The sequence below is a fragment of the Schistocerca serialis genome, chromosome 9 (genome assembly GCF_023864345.2).
Source record: "Schistocerca serialis cubense isolate TAMUIC-IGC-003099 chromosome 9, iqSchSeri2.2, whole genome shotgun sequence".
Lineage (NCBI taxonomy): Eukaryota > Metazoa > Arthropoda > Insecta > Orthoptera > Acrididae > Schistocerca > Schistocerca serialis.
Genome location: NC_064646.1, coordinates 479,653,903 through 479,669,726, shown reverse-complemented (window position 1 = coordinate 479,669,726; position 15,824 = coordinate 479,653,903). Strand labels below are relative to the sequence as shown.

The following is a 15,824-nucleotide window of genomic DNA, read 5'->3' as shown; positions in this document are numbered from 1 at the left end:
CTGCAGAAATCCTAGACTGTGGCTGTATTTTTTCGATTTGGAGAAGGCGTGCGACATCTGCTGGACAACTGGTACCCTCCATACTCTTTACACTTGGGGCTTCCGTGGGCGCCTGCCCTGTTTCTTTCAGGCATTTTTAAAAGACTGAGTTTTCAAGGTGCGTGTGGGTTCTGCCATGTTTGGACACCTTTATACAGGAAAACGGTTGGCCTCAGGGTTCCATCCTAAGCATCGTCCTCTTCGCTATTGCCATGAACCCTATAATGGCCTGTCTCCCGCGGGGCATCTCTGGCTCTCTGTTTGTTGACGATTTTGCTATCTATTGCAGTTCTCCACAGACCTGTCTCACTGAGCGGTGTCTTCAGCACTGTCTTGATCGTCTTTACTCCTGGAGCATCGACAATGGCTGTCACTTTTCCACTGACAGAACCGTCTGTATGAATTTCTGGCAGCACAAATGGTTTCTCCCACCATCTTTACAACTTGGGCCTGTTGCCCTTCCGTTCGTAGAAACTATGAAATTCCTGAGGCTCGTGCTCGATAGGAAGCTCTCTTGGTCCTCCCATGTGTCTTACCTGGCAGCTTGCTGTACTCGATTTCTTAATGTCCTACATGTCCTCAATGTTACTTCCTGGGGTGCTGATACAATCACCCTCCTCAGTTTGTACCAGTCCCTTGTCCGTTCGAAACTTGACAATGGGTGCTTTGTTTATGCGTCTGCACGACCATCCATTTTATGCCGTCTCAACACTATCCACCATTGTGGTATCCGTTTGGTCACGGGCGCCTTTTACACTAGCTCAGTTGACAGTCTGTATGCCGAAGCTGCTGAACTACCACTGTGCTACTGCCGTGAAAGGGAAGCAGTGGTTGGAAAGAGAGTGAGTCAGGGTTGTAGCCTATCCCCGAAGTTATTCAGTCTTTATATTGAGCAAGCAGTAAAGGAAACAAAAGAAAAATTAGGAGTAGGTATTAAAATCCATGGAGAAGAAATAAAAACTTTAAGGTTCGCCGATGACATTGTAATTCTGTCAGAGACAGCAAAGGACTTGGAAGAGCAGTTGAACGCTGTGGACAGTGTCTTGAAAGGAGGATATAAAATGAACATCAACAAAAGCAAAACGAGGATAATGGAATGTAGTTGAGTTAATTCGGGTGATGCTGAGGGAATTAGATTAGGAAATGAGACACTTAAAGTAGTAAAGGAGTTTTGCTATTTGGGGAGCAAAATAACTGATGATGGTTGAAGTAGAGAGGATATAAAATGTAGACTGGCAATGGCAAGGAAAGCATTTCTGAAGAAGAGAAATTTGTTAATATCGAGTATAGATTTAAGTGTCAGGAAGTCGTTTCTGAAAGTATTTGTATGGAGTGTAGCCATGTGTGGAAGTGAAACATGGACGATAAATAGTTTGGACAAGAAGAGAATAAAAGATTTCGAAATGTGGTGCTACAGAAGAATGCTGAAGATTAGATGGGTAGATCCCATAACTAATGAGGGGGTATTGAATAGAATTGGGTAGAAGAGGAGTCTGTGGCACAACTTGACTAGAAGAAGGGATCGGTTGGTAGGACATGTTCTGAGGCCTCAGGGAATCACAAATTTAGTATTGGAGGGCAGTGTGGAGGATAAAAATCATAGAGGGCGACCAAGAGATGAATACACTAAGCAGATCCAGAAGGCTATAGGCTGCAGTACGTACTGGGAGATGAAGCAGCTTGCACAGGATAGAGTAGCATGGAGAGCTGCATCAAATCAGTCTCAAGACTGAAGACCACAACAATAACGTATGACAGCTTGTATAGAGGTAGAGCTGATTACCTCCTCTTTCCATGCTACTCTTCAACAAGGCTAAAAGAAACGTAAACAAATAATAGTGTTTGAATCCTGTTCTGGCATGTAATCTTAATTGTCACGACATACACTCCTGATTAAAATATTGTGTGATCACTTGCTTACTAACTTGTTGCTCCTCCTTTGGAATACTATATACAGCACGGTTCTGTGTTTCATGGATTCAATAAGTCCTTGGTAAGTTTCCAGAGAATGTAGCAACAGATGTCTTTTCGCAGGTCATGCCATGCCTGTAAATTGTGAACCGTGACATGGTGAATGTTTTGAGCAGCTGTCCGTCTCAATGACAAGAGACAACTGTAGACCTGGTGTTTGACTGGGAAACATATTTCTATTGATCTGTGGTTTGATGCCAAAGATCCTGGGCCCACTGAAAATTATTGGGTCAACATGGAAACACATAGTAGTTGTCTGCTGAAACACTTCATCCACACCGGCATTGTACTCCGTCATTAGATCAGCCGCATACTGCTACCTATCCTGCTTTACATAATCAGCAAGCCTCCAAGCTCCACTTCTGTGATGAGGTGTGGATGTCTGACATCTTTCCTCCTGCTCCTGCTTTCACTGTCCTTCAACCGTTGTTCATACATGTTCAGCACAACACACAAGCAGCTAACCATCTTCACCATTCCATAGATGCTCATTCCCCCATCCTATGTCTGTCGAAGCCTCTTATGTCAGTGGAATTTTCCCTTTTTCCACCTGTATTGTTGCTAGAATGATTCACCTTTCGTTGATGTTCCAGTTATTAAGTTTTCTTACAGCATCACCTACTTGCAACACCACTAGACAGCATTCAGTCTTGCACTTTGCTGTGGACCTGTTTTGGCTCCATAAGAATTGTTGACTCATCTCAATATGTATTTATACAGATTTATAGCGTACATTTTGCTGAGTAACTTTTATTGTAGTGCTGAAATAAACAGCCATACAAATTTCTAGCATACATTTCGCTGTGTAACTTTTATTATAGTGCTGAAATAAACATAATCACAGCAACTCACTCTCTGTCCTACCTTCACATTTTACCATTTTCTGCTGCTGTTAACACTACTAGATATTTGTCTGACCAAAATCTGCACCTCTTTCCATTCACTCATTATTATTATTATTATTATTATTATTTTGCCATCAGTCTTCTGACTGTTTTGATGTGGCCCACAGTGAATTCCTATCCTATACCAACCTCTTCATCTGAGAGCAGCTTTTGTACCCTATGTTCTCAGTTATTTGTTGCAAGTATTCCAATGTGTGTCTGTCTTGTACAGTTTTTACCCTCTACAACTCCCTCTACTACAGTGAAAGTTATTTCCTGATGTCTTAACACTTCCTGTCATCCTGTCCCTTCTTCTTGTCACTGTTTTCCATATCTTCCTTCCTTGGCCATTCTGTAGAAACCTGGAACCCCATTTCTTATCTTATCAGTCCACCCAATTTTCGACATCCTTCTATAGCACCAGATCTCGGATGCTTTAATTATCTTCTTTTCCAGTTTTTCTTACAGACTGTGATTCACTTACATACAGTGGTGTGCTCCAAATGTAAATCCTCAGAAATTTCTTCATGAAATGAATGCCGATGTTTTATACTAGTGGGATTCTTTTGACCATGAATGTCTTCTTTGCCTGTGCTAGTCTGCTTTTTCCATCCTCCTTGCTTCATCTGTCGTGTGTTATTTTGCTTCCAAAGTAGGAAAATTCCTTCACTTTGTCTTTCGTGGTCCCCAAATTTGGTGGTAATTTCCCATTGTCCTCATTTCTGCTACCTCTTATTACTTTCATCTTTCTTCGGTTTACTCTTGATTCCATTCAGTATTTCCTGTAATCCCTCCTCGCTTCCACTGAGTACTGCAGTGTCATCAGTGGATCTTATTATTGATATTCTTTCACCCTGAATTTTAATCCCAGTCCTGAACCCTTCTTTTACTTCTGTTGTTGCTTCTTCGATGTAGAGAATGGGCAGTTCCACTGTAGATCAGTGAGAGGAAAAGGAGAGAGTGGGAGAGACACACACAGACACTGGAAGTGAGTATGAAGGCCAAACTGTGAAGACAAACTGTGTAAAAGGATTTGGAATGTTCTGTGTTAAGAGAGTGTGAATATATTCAAATGCCAAAATTTTTGGTGAGGAAGGCAGAATGAGGATCGAGACAATTGGTTCCTCACTTTTCTGTTAGAGTTTTTTTTAAAGATAATTCTATTCACCTTTTTTGTGCTCTGACAGGAGGATTTTTCCACTGGTACACTCATATGCTTCCTCTAACTCATCATCTTGTGCTTGTGACTTTGGCACGTATGCTCACACATCTGTTGTTGGCATTAGTTTATTTGTTGATTCTGATGAGAACAATCCTATCACTGAAATAGTCACAGCAACTCACTCTTGTCCTACCTTCGTATTCATAAAGGAATCTACTTGCCATTACATCATTTTCTGCTGCTGTTAACATTACTAGATATTCGTCTGCCCAAAATCCTTACCTCTTTCCATTCACCCCCCCCCCCCCCCCCCCCCCCCCCACCGCCCCCCGCTCTATATTTAGATTGAGCCCTTCATTTCTCTTTTCTGATTTTCTAGCTTTCTAACATGGCCCCTAAACAGTCAGTTCATCAAGCATACCTGATTGTACACTCCTGGAAATTGAAATAAGAACACCGTGAATTCATTGTCCCAGGAAGGGGAAACTTTATTGACACATTCCTGGGGTCAGATACATCACATGATCACACTGACAGAACCACAGGCACATAGACACAGGCAACAGAGCATGCACAATGTCGGCACTAGTACAGTGTATATCCACCTTTCGCAGCAATGCAGGCTGCTATTCTCCCATGGAGACGATCGTAGAGATGCTGGATGTAGTCCTGTGGAACGGCTTGCCATGCCATTTCCACCTGGCGCCTCAGTTGGACCAGCGTTCGTGCTGGACGTGCAGACCGCATGAGACGACGCTTCATCCAGTCCCAAACATGCTCCATGGGGGACAGATCCGGAGATCTGGCTGGCCAGGGTAGTTGACTTACACCTTCTAGAGCACGTTGGTTGGCACGGGATACATGCGGACGTGCATTGTCCTGTTGAAACAGCAAGTTCCCTTGCCGGTCTAGGAATGGTAGAACGATGGGTTCGATGACGGTTTGGATGTACCGTGCACTATTCAGTGTCCCCTCGACGATCACCAGTGGTGTACGGCCAGTGTAGGAGATCGCTCCCCACACCATGATGCCGGGTGTTGGCCCTGTGTGCCTCGGTCGTATGCAGTCCTGATTGTGGCGCTCACCTGCACGGCGTCAAACATGCATACGACCATCATTGGCACCAAGGCAGAAGCGACTCTCATCGCTGAAGACGACACGTCTCCATTCGTCCCTCCATTCACGCCTGTCGCGACACCACTGGAGGCGGGCTGCACGATGTTGGGGCGTGAGCGGAAGACGGCCTAACGCTGTGCGGGACCGTAGCCCAGCTTCATGGAGACGGTTGCGAATGGTCCTCGCCGATACCCCAGGAGCAACAGTGTCCCTAATTTGCTGGAAAGTGGTGGTGCGGTCCCCTACGGCACTGCGTAGGATCCTACGGTCTTGGCGTGCATCCGTGTGTCGCTGCGGTCCGGTCCCAGGTCGACGGGCACGTGCACCTTCCGCCGACCACTGGCGACAACATCGATGTACTGTGGAGACCTCACGCCCCACGTGTTGAGCAATTCGGCGGTACGTCCACCCGGCCTCCAGCATGCCCACTATACGCCCTCGCTCAAAGTCCGTCAACTGCACATACGGTTCACGTCCACGCTGTCGCGGCATGCTACCAGTGTTAAAGACTGCGATGGAGCTCCGTATGCCACGGCAAACTGGCTGACACTGACGGCGGCGGTGCACAAATGCTGCGCAGCTAGCGCCATTCGACGGCCAACACCGCGGTTCCTGGTGTGTCCTCTGTGCCGTGCGTGTGATCATTGCTTGTACAGCCCTCTCGCAGTGTCCGGAGCAAGTATGGTGGGTCTGACACACCGGTGTCAATGTGTTCTTTTTTCCATTTCCAGGAGTGTAGTTGTGTGGTCACTTGCCAAAATATAGCGCCTGTTGGACACTGACATGAAGCTGTTCACTTGTGAACTGTTTTGTCTTCTATACAGTGGTTTCCATTGCCTTCTGCATTTTCACGCCATTGAGCACTGTTAATTCTTCAGATTTTTGTTCTTTGCTGACGGTGCTGTGGTGTTGGGGAGGGAGTCAAAGTTGAGTGGCTGTAGGAGGATACAAGATGACTTAAACAAAATTTCCAGTTGATATGATGAATGGCAACTGGCTCTAAATGTAGAAAAATGTAAGTTAATGTGGATGAGTAGGAAATAGAAACTGGTAGTGTCTGATACAGCATAAGTAGTGTCCTGCTGGACACAGTCATGTAGTTTAAATATCCAGGCCGTGGGTTGCAAAGTGATATGAAAGGGAACAAGCATGTGAGGACTATGGTAGGGAAGGCAAATGGTTGACTTCAATTTATGGGAAGAATTTTAGGAATGTGTGGTTCACCTGTAAAAGAGACTGCATATAGGACATTGGTACAACATGTTATTGAGTACTACACGAGTGTTCAGGATCCGCACCAGGTTGGATTGAAGGAAGACATCAAAGCGTTCAGAGATGGGCTGCTAGATTTGTTACTGGTAGTTTCGAACAACTTCCAAGTATTGCAGAGATGCTTTGGGGACTCAAAGGGGAATCACTGGAGGGAAGAATATTTTTTTGTTCCAGAATATTATTGAGGAAATTTAGACAGCTGGGATTTGAAGCTGATTGATGAATGAATCTACTGCCTACATCATACATTTCACGTAAAGACCACAAAGATAAGCTACGAGAAATTAGGGCTCATATGGAGGCATTTTTCCCCTCACTCTAGCTGTGAGTGGAACAGGAAAGGAAATGACTAGTAGTGCAGTACCCTCCTTCACGCACTGTATGGTGGTGTGCAGAGCATTGTGCAGATGTAGATAGCTTTTATTGTAAAAGTAATGACACTTTTTATAGGAACAAATACCTCTCTAAAAGATTGCCTGCAGTAGGCTGAATGTAATTAGTTGCTGCTTCACATACTATCAATGTAAGCTCACCAGACAAAAAATTATTCGCCCCCAGTGTGGGTGTGCTGATTTCAGCACTTTGTGTGCTATTCTGACATCTCCCACAGATTTTCTGTGTAGTTAAAGTCATATTATTTTGCAGGTGAGTCAAAATGTAATAGGGTGGAGAAGTGTTCAGAAAACCAGTCACATATTCATCCGGCATGATGAACTTTGCTGTTGTTGTCTCAGAAAGTAGGTGTGAGTGATGGCCTTGTGCACAGTGACTGACTCCAAATGTTCATTGCATACAGTTCCCATCCCATTGTTCTCTCACTGACAGTTTGGGATGGACCTTGATTCATTGCTTGCAACAATACTTGTCGGGATGGGTAGCAACTTTGATTCACAACCGTGCAACGCATCTCTGGTCCCTTGGTCAGGATCTTTTTGCATCCACATTTCTGATGTGTTTCGTGGCCACGTGTGTTACACCACAGCCAAACACAACTGCTCCTTTTTGCCACTCTGTCACATCCTTACATTTTCCCGTGTTTATATAAATGTCCACTCAAAACATAAATGTCTCACGATTGCTACTGCCTTATGCTCAGTAGAGGCGGTGTGTGCATGGTTGAACACATGACTTGATTGCTGTGCCGTCTGTAAAGGCTTAACGATTCGTCTGTGTGTCTGCACTGGGGTGACCAATTTATTGTTCAGTGAGCTTATTTATAACATGTTGCTTATGGGAAAGAGTGACTTGTGATTCTGTGAGAGTTATTTGAATGTATATTTTTATTAACTTCTTTTCAGATGACAGTATGAATGTATTATATGCAGAAGGTCGTGGTGACGTCTTCAGATCCATGATAAACTGGATCGAATCAGATGATGAAGATCTGCAGATAACAGGTGTCCTTGCCATGGGGAACTTTGCACGAACAGGTATGCATACCTTTTGTTGTCCATGTATGCACAGTTTTGTATAATTTAAATTTATTTATTCACTGCACTGTCCACTGCTGCAGTAAATTTGATCGAATTTGGCAGGTGGCACTATAGGTGAAAGTCGGTGCTGTAGATCAGAAGTCAAAGTAGTCCAGTACTCGGAAAATGATCATAGGAGAGTAGATATGGGGAAACTTGCTTCACTATCCTCGGTGAGGTCTTGGTGGAGGTGGTTTGCCATTTCTTTCTTCTGACATTTTATGAAGTGTCAAGTGTGTGTCTGTGTCGTGAGTGACTGTGATGAGAGCTTGTACAGTGTAGTGTTAGATTTATGATGTTATGGATGAAGGGAAGACAGGGCCCGAAGCCCAGTGCCAGCACAATCTGCTCCTCACAAATGTACTGAGAGAGCCCTGTCTGGTTGACAGGTCACCATTGACAATGTTCTGTGCCCTCACTTCGTTATACACTGTGGAGATGTTTTGAATTTAATCCAGCACATTGTCACAGTGAGTAGTGATCATGAACTTTATGCCACAGCCTCTCCTTTCATTCATCCACCACCAGGATTAGAACATTCTTACCTCTGAGTAAAGTGTCACTATATAGGCATTTGTTAATAATCTTTGTTATGGAGGCAGGTTGCTCCTATAGGAACATGTTTTGGTACTTTATTTTTATTGTGCCTCTGTGGTAAATCTATTGTAATTACATAATATTCTGACTGTCTGACTGTCCTTGTAAATATAGATTGTATTGGTGAAAACTTTCAAATCTTCAGCCAGGAGCCACTGTTGAGAAACTACAATATTTTGATGACAGTCATACTGACAAGTAATTTCCCTGAAGCCATAAACCGCTTACGTTTACGAAATTCATTTATTGATTTTTTCCAGTCTCGAATTGCATAGTGCTTTTGACTTGTTAGATATCACCACCAAATGATTTGAATCAAAGAACAATTGAACAGGCCACAAGAGATACCCACAATGTAATCATTGGTCTATTTAATTGTTCTTTGATTCATATCATTTCATAGCAACTATCTAACAAGTCAAACCAATTGTGTGATCCACGTCTTAAGCAGAACGCAAAATATGGAGCTGTCTTCACACAGGACATGTTACTTATTATGAAGTAGCCCAAACGTGGTTTTCATCGTGGTTGGTGCGAAATGAGTTGGTGCATCCCATGCAACTTCCTACTCATCATAGTTTACAATTGCAGCGTTCTCCAGTGGTTGTTGTTGGCTGTACCTGGCTCTCAAATCACACAGTTTGTTTACAAAACTGAATGGGCATATAATTCCTACATCAGCTCCATTAAAATGGACATATACTCTCTTGTTCATACGTTAGACCTGTTATTCTGCCTGTGGTATGCACAAATTAAAACTTTAAACAATGGAAAATCCAGGATGGAATGATTACAGTATTGTATAATAAAAAGGATAGATTGCTAGTCACCATATAGTATAGATATTGAGATGCAGACAGGTATAACAAAAAGATTGTTAGACAAGTAAGCTTCCAGCCAAAAAACCTTCTTAGGGTGCAGAAAAATTTCTGCTTCCAGTCACAATAAAAGATTATCTATTCGTCACATGACCAGTTTCAGGCTTGTACCTGCCCTCAGGTATGATCATTACTGGAGATCACTGCAAAAAAAAAAAAAAAAAAAAAAAAAAAAAAAAAAAAAAAAAAAAAAAAAAAATTATTATTTGCTGGCGACTAAACAGATCCAAGTGGAACAATTGTAAGTGGCAAGGGAGCATTTGTCGAAAATATATCTGTACTTACATGAAGGTGAAGCATCATTATTGTAATTACGCTTTCGTGACAGTTTTTCCACTTAGTTGGATTTTTTATTATCATTTTCACATTCATATTTCAGTTTTATAAAGTTTAACTGCATATGTCAGTATTGCGATGTGCACTCATGAAATACACTGTGTTTACATACAAACATGTAGGCTATGGTCAAAGAACTTAGACGTAGGAGTTGTATGAGCAATGTCTTGGTGGTGGTGGTCTCCAGTCCAGAGACTGGTTTGATGCAGCTCTCCATACTACTCTATCCTGTGCAAGCTTCATCTTCAAGTACCTACTACAACATACGTCCTTCTGAATCTGCTTAGTGTATTCATCTCTTGGTCTCCCTCTGACTTTTACCCTCCATGCTGCCCTCCAGTACTATATTGGTGATCCTTTGATACCTCAGAACATGTCCTACCAGCCAATCCCTTCTTCTAGTCAAGTTGTGACACAAATTTCTCTTCTCCCCAATACCGTTCAGTACCTCCTCATTTCTAAACCTTCTATTCTCTTCTTCTTTAAGCTATTTATCGTCCATGTTTCACTTCCATACATGCTTACACTCCATACAAATAGTTTCAGAAAAGACTTCATGACCCTCAAATCTATACTCGATGTTAACAAACTTCTCTTCTTCAGAAATGCTTTGCTTGCCATTGCAAATCTACATTTTATATCCTCTCTCCTTCGACCATCATCAGTTATTTTGCTCCTCAAATAGCAAAACTCATCTACTACTTTAAGTGTCTCATTTCCTGACCTGATTCCCTCAGCATCACCTGATTTAATTTGACTCCATACCATTCTCCTCATTTTGCTATTGTTGATGTTCATCTTATATCCCTTTTGAGACAAAGCAGTTGTTAGCAGCTCATTTGTACAGTGAATTGGCATCATTTAGTTCCAGTAAGATGGATGCAGAGTAATTATGGGCAAAGTTTATGCAGATTGTAAATTGTGGTTTGGAGAATTATGTGCCTAGTAAGTGGATTAAGGACGGAAAAGACCCACCGTGGTTTAATAACAAGATTCGGAAAATTCTGAGGAAGCAGGGGCTGTTGCACTCTCAGTTCAAACGAGAATGCACAAATGATGACAAGCAAAGGTTAGTGGAAATTGGTGTGTCTGTGAAACGATCTGTGTGTGAAGCACAACTAGTACCACTCTCATACCTTAGCAAAAGATCTGGCAGAGTATCTGAGAAAATTCTAGTCCTATGTGAAATTACTAAGTGGGTCCAAGACTTCCATTCAATCACTTGTTCATCAGTCCGATGTGGCAGCTGAAGATAGCAAAATGATAGCCAAAGTTTTAAATTTCACATTCAAGAAATCATTCATGCACGAGTATTGTACAAACATACTGTTGTTTGACCATAAAACAGACTCCTGTATGGACGACATAGTAATAAGCATCCCTGGCATAGAGAAACATATGAAGGAGTTGACAACAAATAAGTTACCAGGTCTGAATGGAATCCCAATTCAGTTTTTCAAAGAGTACTCTATGGCATTGGCCCCTTACTTAGCTTGCATTTATCACAAATCTCTCAGCCAGTGCAAAGTGCTGGAGAAAGGTGCAGGTGATTCGTCTGTATAAGATGGGCGAAAGAACAGACCCACAAAATTACAGACTAACATCCATAACATCGGTTTGCTGCAGAATCCTTGAACATATTTTCAGTTTGAATGTAACAACGTTTTTGAGGTGAAGAAGCCTATGTCCACAGATCATTGTGATTTTAGAAAGGATCGCTTGTGCCAAGATAAGCTGGCTGTCTTCTCACATGGTGTAATGTGGAACTGTGGATTGAGGGCAACTGGCAGATTGCATATTTGCAGATATCCAGAAAGTGTTTGACGTGGTGCCCCACTGCAGACTGTTAAAGAAAGTACAAGCATATGGAACAGGTTCACAGATATGTGAGTTCAAAGACTTCTTAATTGATAGAACCCAGTATATTTTCCTCAATGTTGAGTGTTAGTCAGAGGCAAGGGTATCGTTAGGAGTGCCCCAGGAAAGTGTGATAGGACTGATGTTATTCTCTATATACCTAAATGATTTTTTCAGACAGGGTGGGCAGCAATCTACAGTTGTTTGCTGATGGTGCTGTGGTGTACAGTAAGGTGTCAAGTTGAGTGACTGTAGGAGGATACAAGATGACTTTGACAAAATTTCCAGTTGGTGTGGTGAATGGCAGCTAAAGCTAAGTGTAGAAAATGTAAGTTAATGTGGATGAGTAGGAAAACAAGTCCTTAATGTTTGGAGGCAGCATTTTTCGCTTCCTGCTTGACACAGTCACATCATTTAAATATCTGGGTGCAACATTGCAAAGCAATATGAAACAGAACAAGCATGTGATGATCAAAGCAGTTTAGAAGTGGGCTGCTAGATTTGTTACTGGTAAATTCGAATAACATGCAGGTCTTACGGAGATGCTTCAGGAACTCAAGTGGGAATCTCTGGAGGGAAGGCGACATTCTTTTTGCGGAAAATTTTGAGAAAATGTGGAAAACTGGCATTTGAAGCTGATTGCAGAATGGTTCTGTTCCTGCAACATAAATTGCCTCTAAGGACCACAAAGATAAGACATGAGAAATTAGGACTCGTATGGAAGCATATAGACAGTTGTTTTTCCCTTGTTCTATTTGTGAGTGGAACTGGAAAGGAAATGACTATTATTGGTATGAGGTATCCTCCACCATCCGCTGTAAGGTGGACTGCGAAATATCAATGATGTAAATATAAAATCTATCCCCTGTCTTAGCGTCTGCATAGAATTATGGGATGGTGTTGCAGATATACATCTTAACAAAGTGTTGTTGCTATGAAAAAGAGCAAAAATATAATACATGGAGTAGGCTATAGAGAATCTTTTTGTGAAGTGTTCATACAGCACAAATGTGTACTCAATCTACTCCTTGTACTTCAATCAGTTAATTACATTCTTTGTCTGCCAGAAAACTAAAGTAAGTAAATGTTGTGATATACATGACCACACCACCAGATCCAAATGCACCTACTCTAGACAAAGAACAAAAAAATGATGGACTGAAACCTGTACAGGAATGGGCTGATATGGCATAAAAAGATGCAAGATTCCCTGAAAATTATTAACCATATGCTTTTCACATCAAAACTATTTTTTCTAAGTTAAACATATGTTGTTTCAAGTATCTTTATAAATAAATAAAATGATTTTATAATAATTAGGACATATGTTGTTTCAAGTGTCTTTATAAATAAATAAAATGATTTTGTAATAATTAGGATTTATGGTACATGGTAAACTAATGATCATTGTAATACTAATGTGTGTAAAGAATTTACTAAATTTTGATTGCTATGTTTGATTGTTACAATTATTACATGTAACAAGTAGGATCCCCATGTATCATGTTTGCAAAAAGTAATCATATTCATGAAGCCATGCAAGATATGTAGCTAAATAAATAATAAGTTAAGTTGCAGACAGGCACAACTTAAAGGCACTTGCACATTAGCTTTTGACCCCACCCTTGTACACACACACACACACACACACACACACACACACACACACCTCTTTTAGCTTAGACTGGAATTTAGCTGTGCACGGGTGGGGTAAGAGCTGCCTGGCAATGTGTGCAGGGACTACCATATCTAGGCCACACATTTTTTTCAGTTTTTGGGACCCATGAAATTGCCTGTGGCCTACAGTTGAGTGCAAAGCAAATGGAAGTTCTGAAAAATGGCACTAGAAGCTGCTGTAACCAACTTTTGTCATCGATTAGAAGCAGAACCACACAGGCATGCTTTCAGGTGCAGAGATAAATACTGATGTCAAAACATCTGTGCTAGTAAAAATAAAGACTAGTCTTCTAGCTCGCCCCTCCCTCCCCCCCTCCCTTTCAGTATTTCTCTTCTTTGAAAGTAACAACCTTCAAAATATTTGTAGCAACAAAATTAAATTTCTTTACATAAATACCCACAGTGCCTAAGACTTCAGGATTCTTGTACGAGTTGGTAAGCTGTGGCTCATTCTGATTTTATGTATTATTTCGTCAAATTTTGTGAAGTGCTGATGTTAGTAAATTGTTATGGAGTGCTTTCATTATAATGCTAAATTTAAGAAGGAAGTTTTTTATTATTGTTTATATTCCAGCCCGGAGTTTCCATTGTTTAAATAAATAAATGTCTTACTCCTACCTTTTGTCTTAGACAAACATTGCATCCAGATGGTTGAAGCTGGTGTTAGCAAGAAGCTCCTGGCTCTACTGAAAAGAAACAATACTCCTGATGGTGATATCAGACTGCAGCATGCACTTCTCAGTGCACTCAGGTAAAGCTTTGTTTCTTTATTACTGAAACGGAATAATACTAAATGCCCTTTTGTGGATTTGTGGCTACAAGTAAAAATAATTGCAAATGTTTCTTCCAATGGTGTGTCATTTCATTTCTTTTAGTAATCGGAATATATTTCAAGGAATATACAGAAATAATTTGTTGTGAATGTAAATTCTACTTAGTAAAATAAGTCGGAGCCAACCACTCACCTATAATGAATTAATGTTCAGTGCACAGAAACACATAACAGAAAACGGCATTCACATTAGTTTCCTAGCACTAGCTCTTTTTATAGCAACAGTACACACTTTCACATACACATACACACAGATACCCAAACACACACTACTGTGGCCATGACAAGATGTCTTGCCAGTGCAGCCTTTCCCTTATTTAATGTATTGCTTTATCTGTTATTTTCCATTATTATTATAATTTACCACTGTGTTAAATAAACTTCATACTTCCCTTGCAGCAGTTGCCAAGTGGTGAATTCTTATGTTTCAGGAACTTGGTGATTCCAGCCCAGAATAAAGCAGCAGTGCTGTCTGATGGTCTTGTTGACGCTGTGATACCTATGCTTGAGATCCCAACGTTCCCTGTTGTTTTCAAACTGTTGGGTACTTTACGAATGGTTGTCGACGGTCAAGGTTAGTGTCGGTCTGTCTGTGCAGTTGTTGGGTAGGAAGTAAATTCTGTGTTAGTGGATGTGTGGTATTATGTAAAAAAGACGGACAATAAAGAAAAAGTAGTAATGAGGTAGGTTGGCAAACAGCAAATTTAACAGAATTAAAGATAACAGCCGCATTTTTTTAAAACACTTTTAACAGTTGAAATCTTGAGGCTTAGAATAACACACAGATCATCTGTAAACGGAGGGTGAGGATGTTAAAAAAATGGAAGTGAGTTATGTGATGTAGTCAAAACCACATTTTTCTTTAAATGTTTCTTCAGTTTTGGTTTATTATCCCAATTCTTTTACTGCATCACAGATTTCTCTATTGTATTTTCCTTGTAAATCTGGAAGAAAGGGTGTGTGGTTTCAGAGGTCTTAAGTACTCTATTTCAAGCCTATGAGCCCTAGCACACTCAGTAATTTTTTGTAGTTATTATAGGTTTCAGTTCTTCCTCTTATATACAACTGATTATGTCATTAATTTACAAAAGTTCTTTTCAAAAAGAAATCTGGCTGTCTCTTGCATTCTTGGAGCCACTCAGCTGAATTTAAACACTTCAGGACATTGAATAGGCACTACCCAATGATGCACTTATCTTTTCTGTTGAAAACCTGAAGTCTGTTGCTTGTCATGGGCACATATGTGCTAGAATCCATTTTGTTTCTGGGGTAGCTATAGTGTTTTGAATACTCTTGCAAAATTTTAGATGAAGGCAAGTTTAATTATTTTGCTTAAATTTGTTTATTCATGTCAGAAGCAATTACGATGTATAAAATAATGTACAATATTTATGTGTGTGTGTGTGTGTGTGTGTGTGTGTGTATTTACAAGACAATTATTTACTCTTTTGCCGCTCAGAAGTTAGTGACCTCTATTGCATTTGGTGTTGTATGTAGCAGGTCTTCCATTGTGCATGTTGCTGGACATTGGGTACACTGGAGCAGGTGGAAGGTCGTCTGCGTTGCTCCACACTCACAGAGTGGCGGCTCCTTTAGGAAACCCCATTTAATCAAATTGCTCTTACATTTCGTGACACCCGAGCATAGTGTGTTGAGGGATCTCCTTGTACTCCAATTATCTGTGTAGCCAGATGGTAGTCTTTTGCTCGGTGTAATCCATCCTACAATACT

The 15,824-nt window shown here is 41.1% G+C and overlaps 1 protein-coding gene across 1 annotated transcript in view; it reads left to right on the top strand.

Annotated features, from left to right (window-relative positions):
• LOC126418964 (GTPase-GDP dissociation stimulator vimar) overlaps positions 1-15,824 on the top strand; it is a 97,368-nt gene that overhangs the window by 62,287 nt on the left and 19,257 nt on the right. Inside the window, exons 8-10 of the mRNA XM_050086010.1 lie at positions 7,743-7,874; positions 13,892-14,012; positions 14,525-14,667. Of these exons, the coding sequence (XP_049941967.1) occupies positions 7,743-7,874; positions 13,892-14,012; positions 14,525-14,667 (396 nt within the window). The remainder of the gene's footprint in view (positions 1-7,742; positions 7,875-13,891; positions 14,013-14,524; positions 14,668-15,824) is intronic.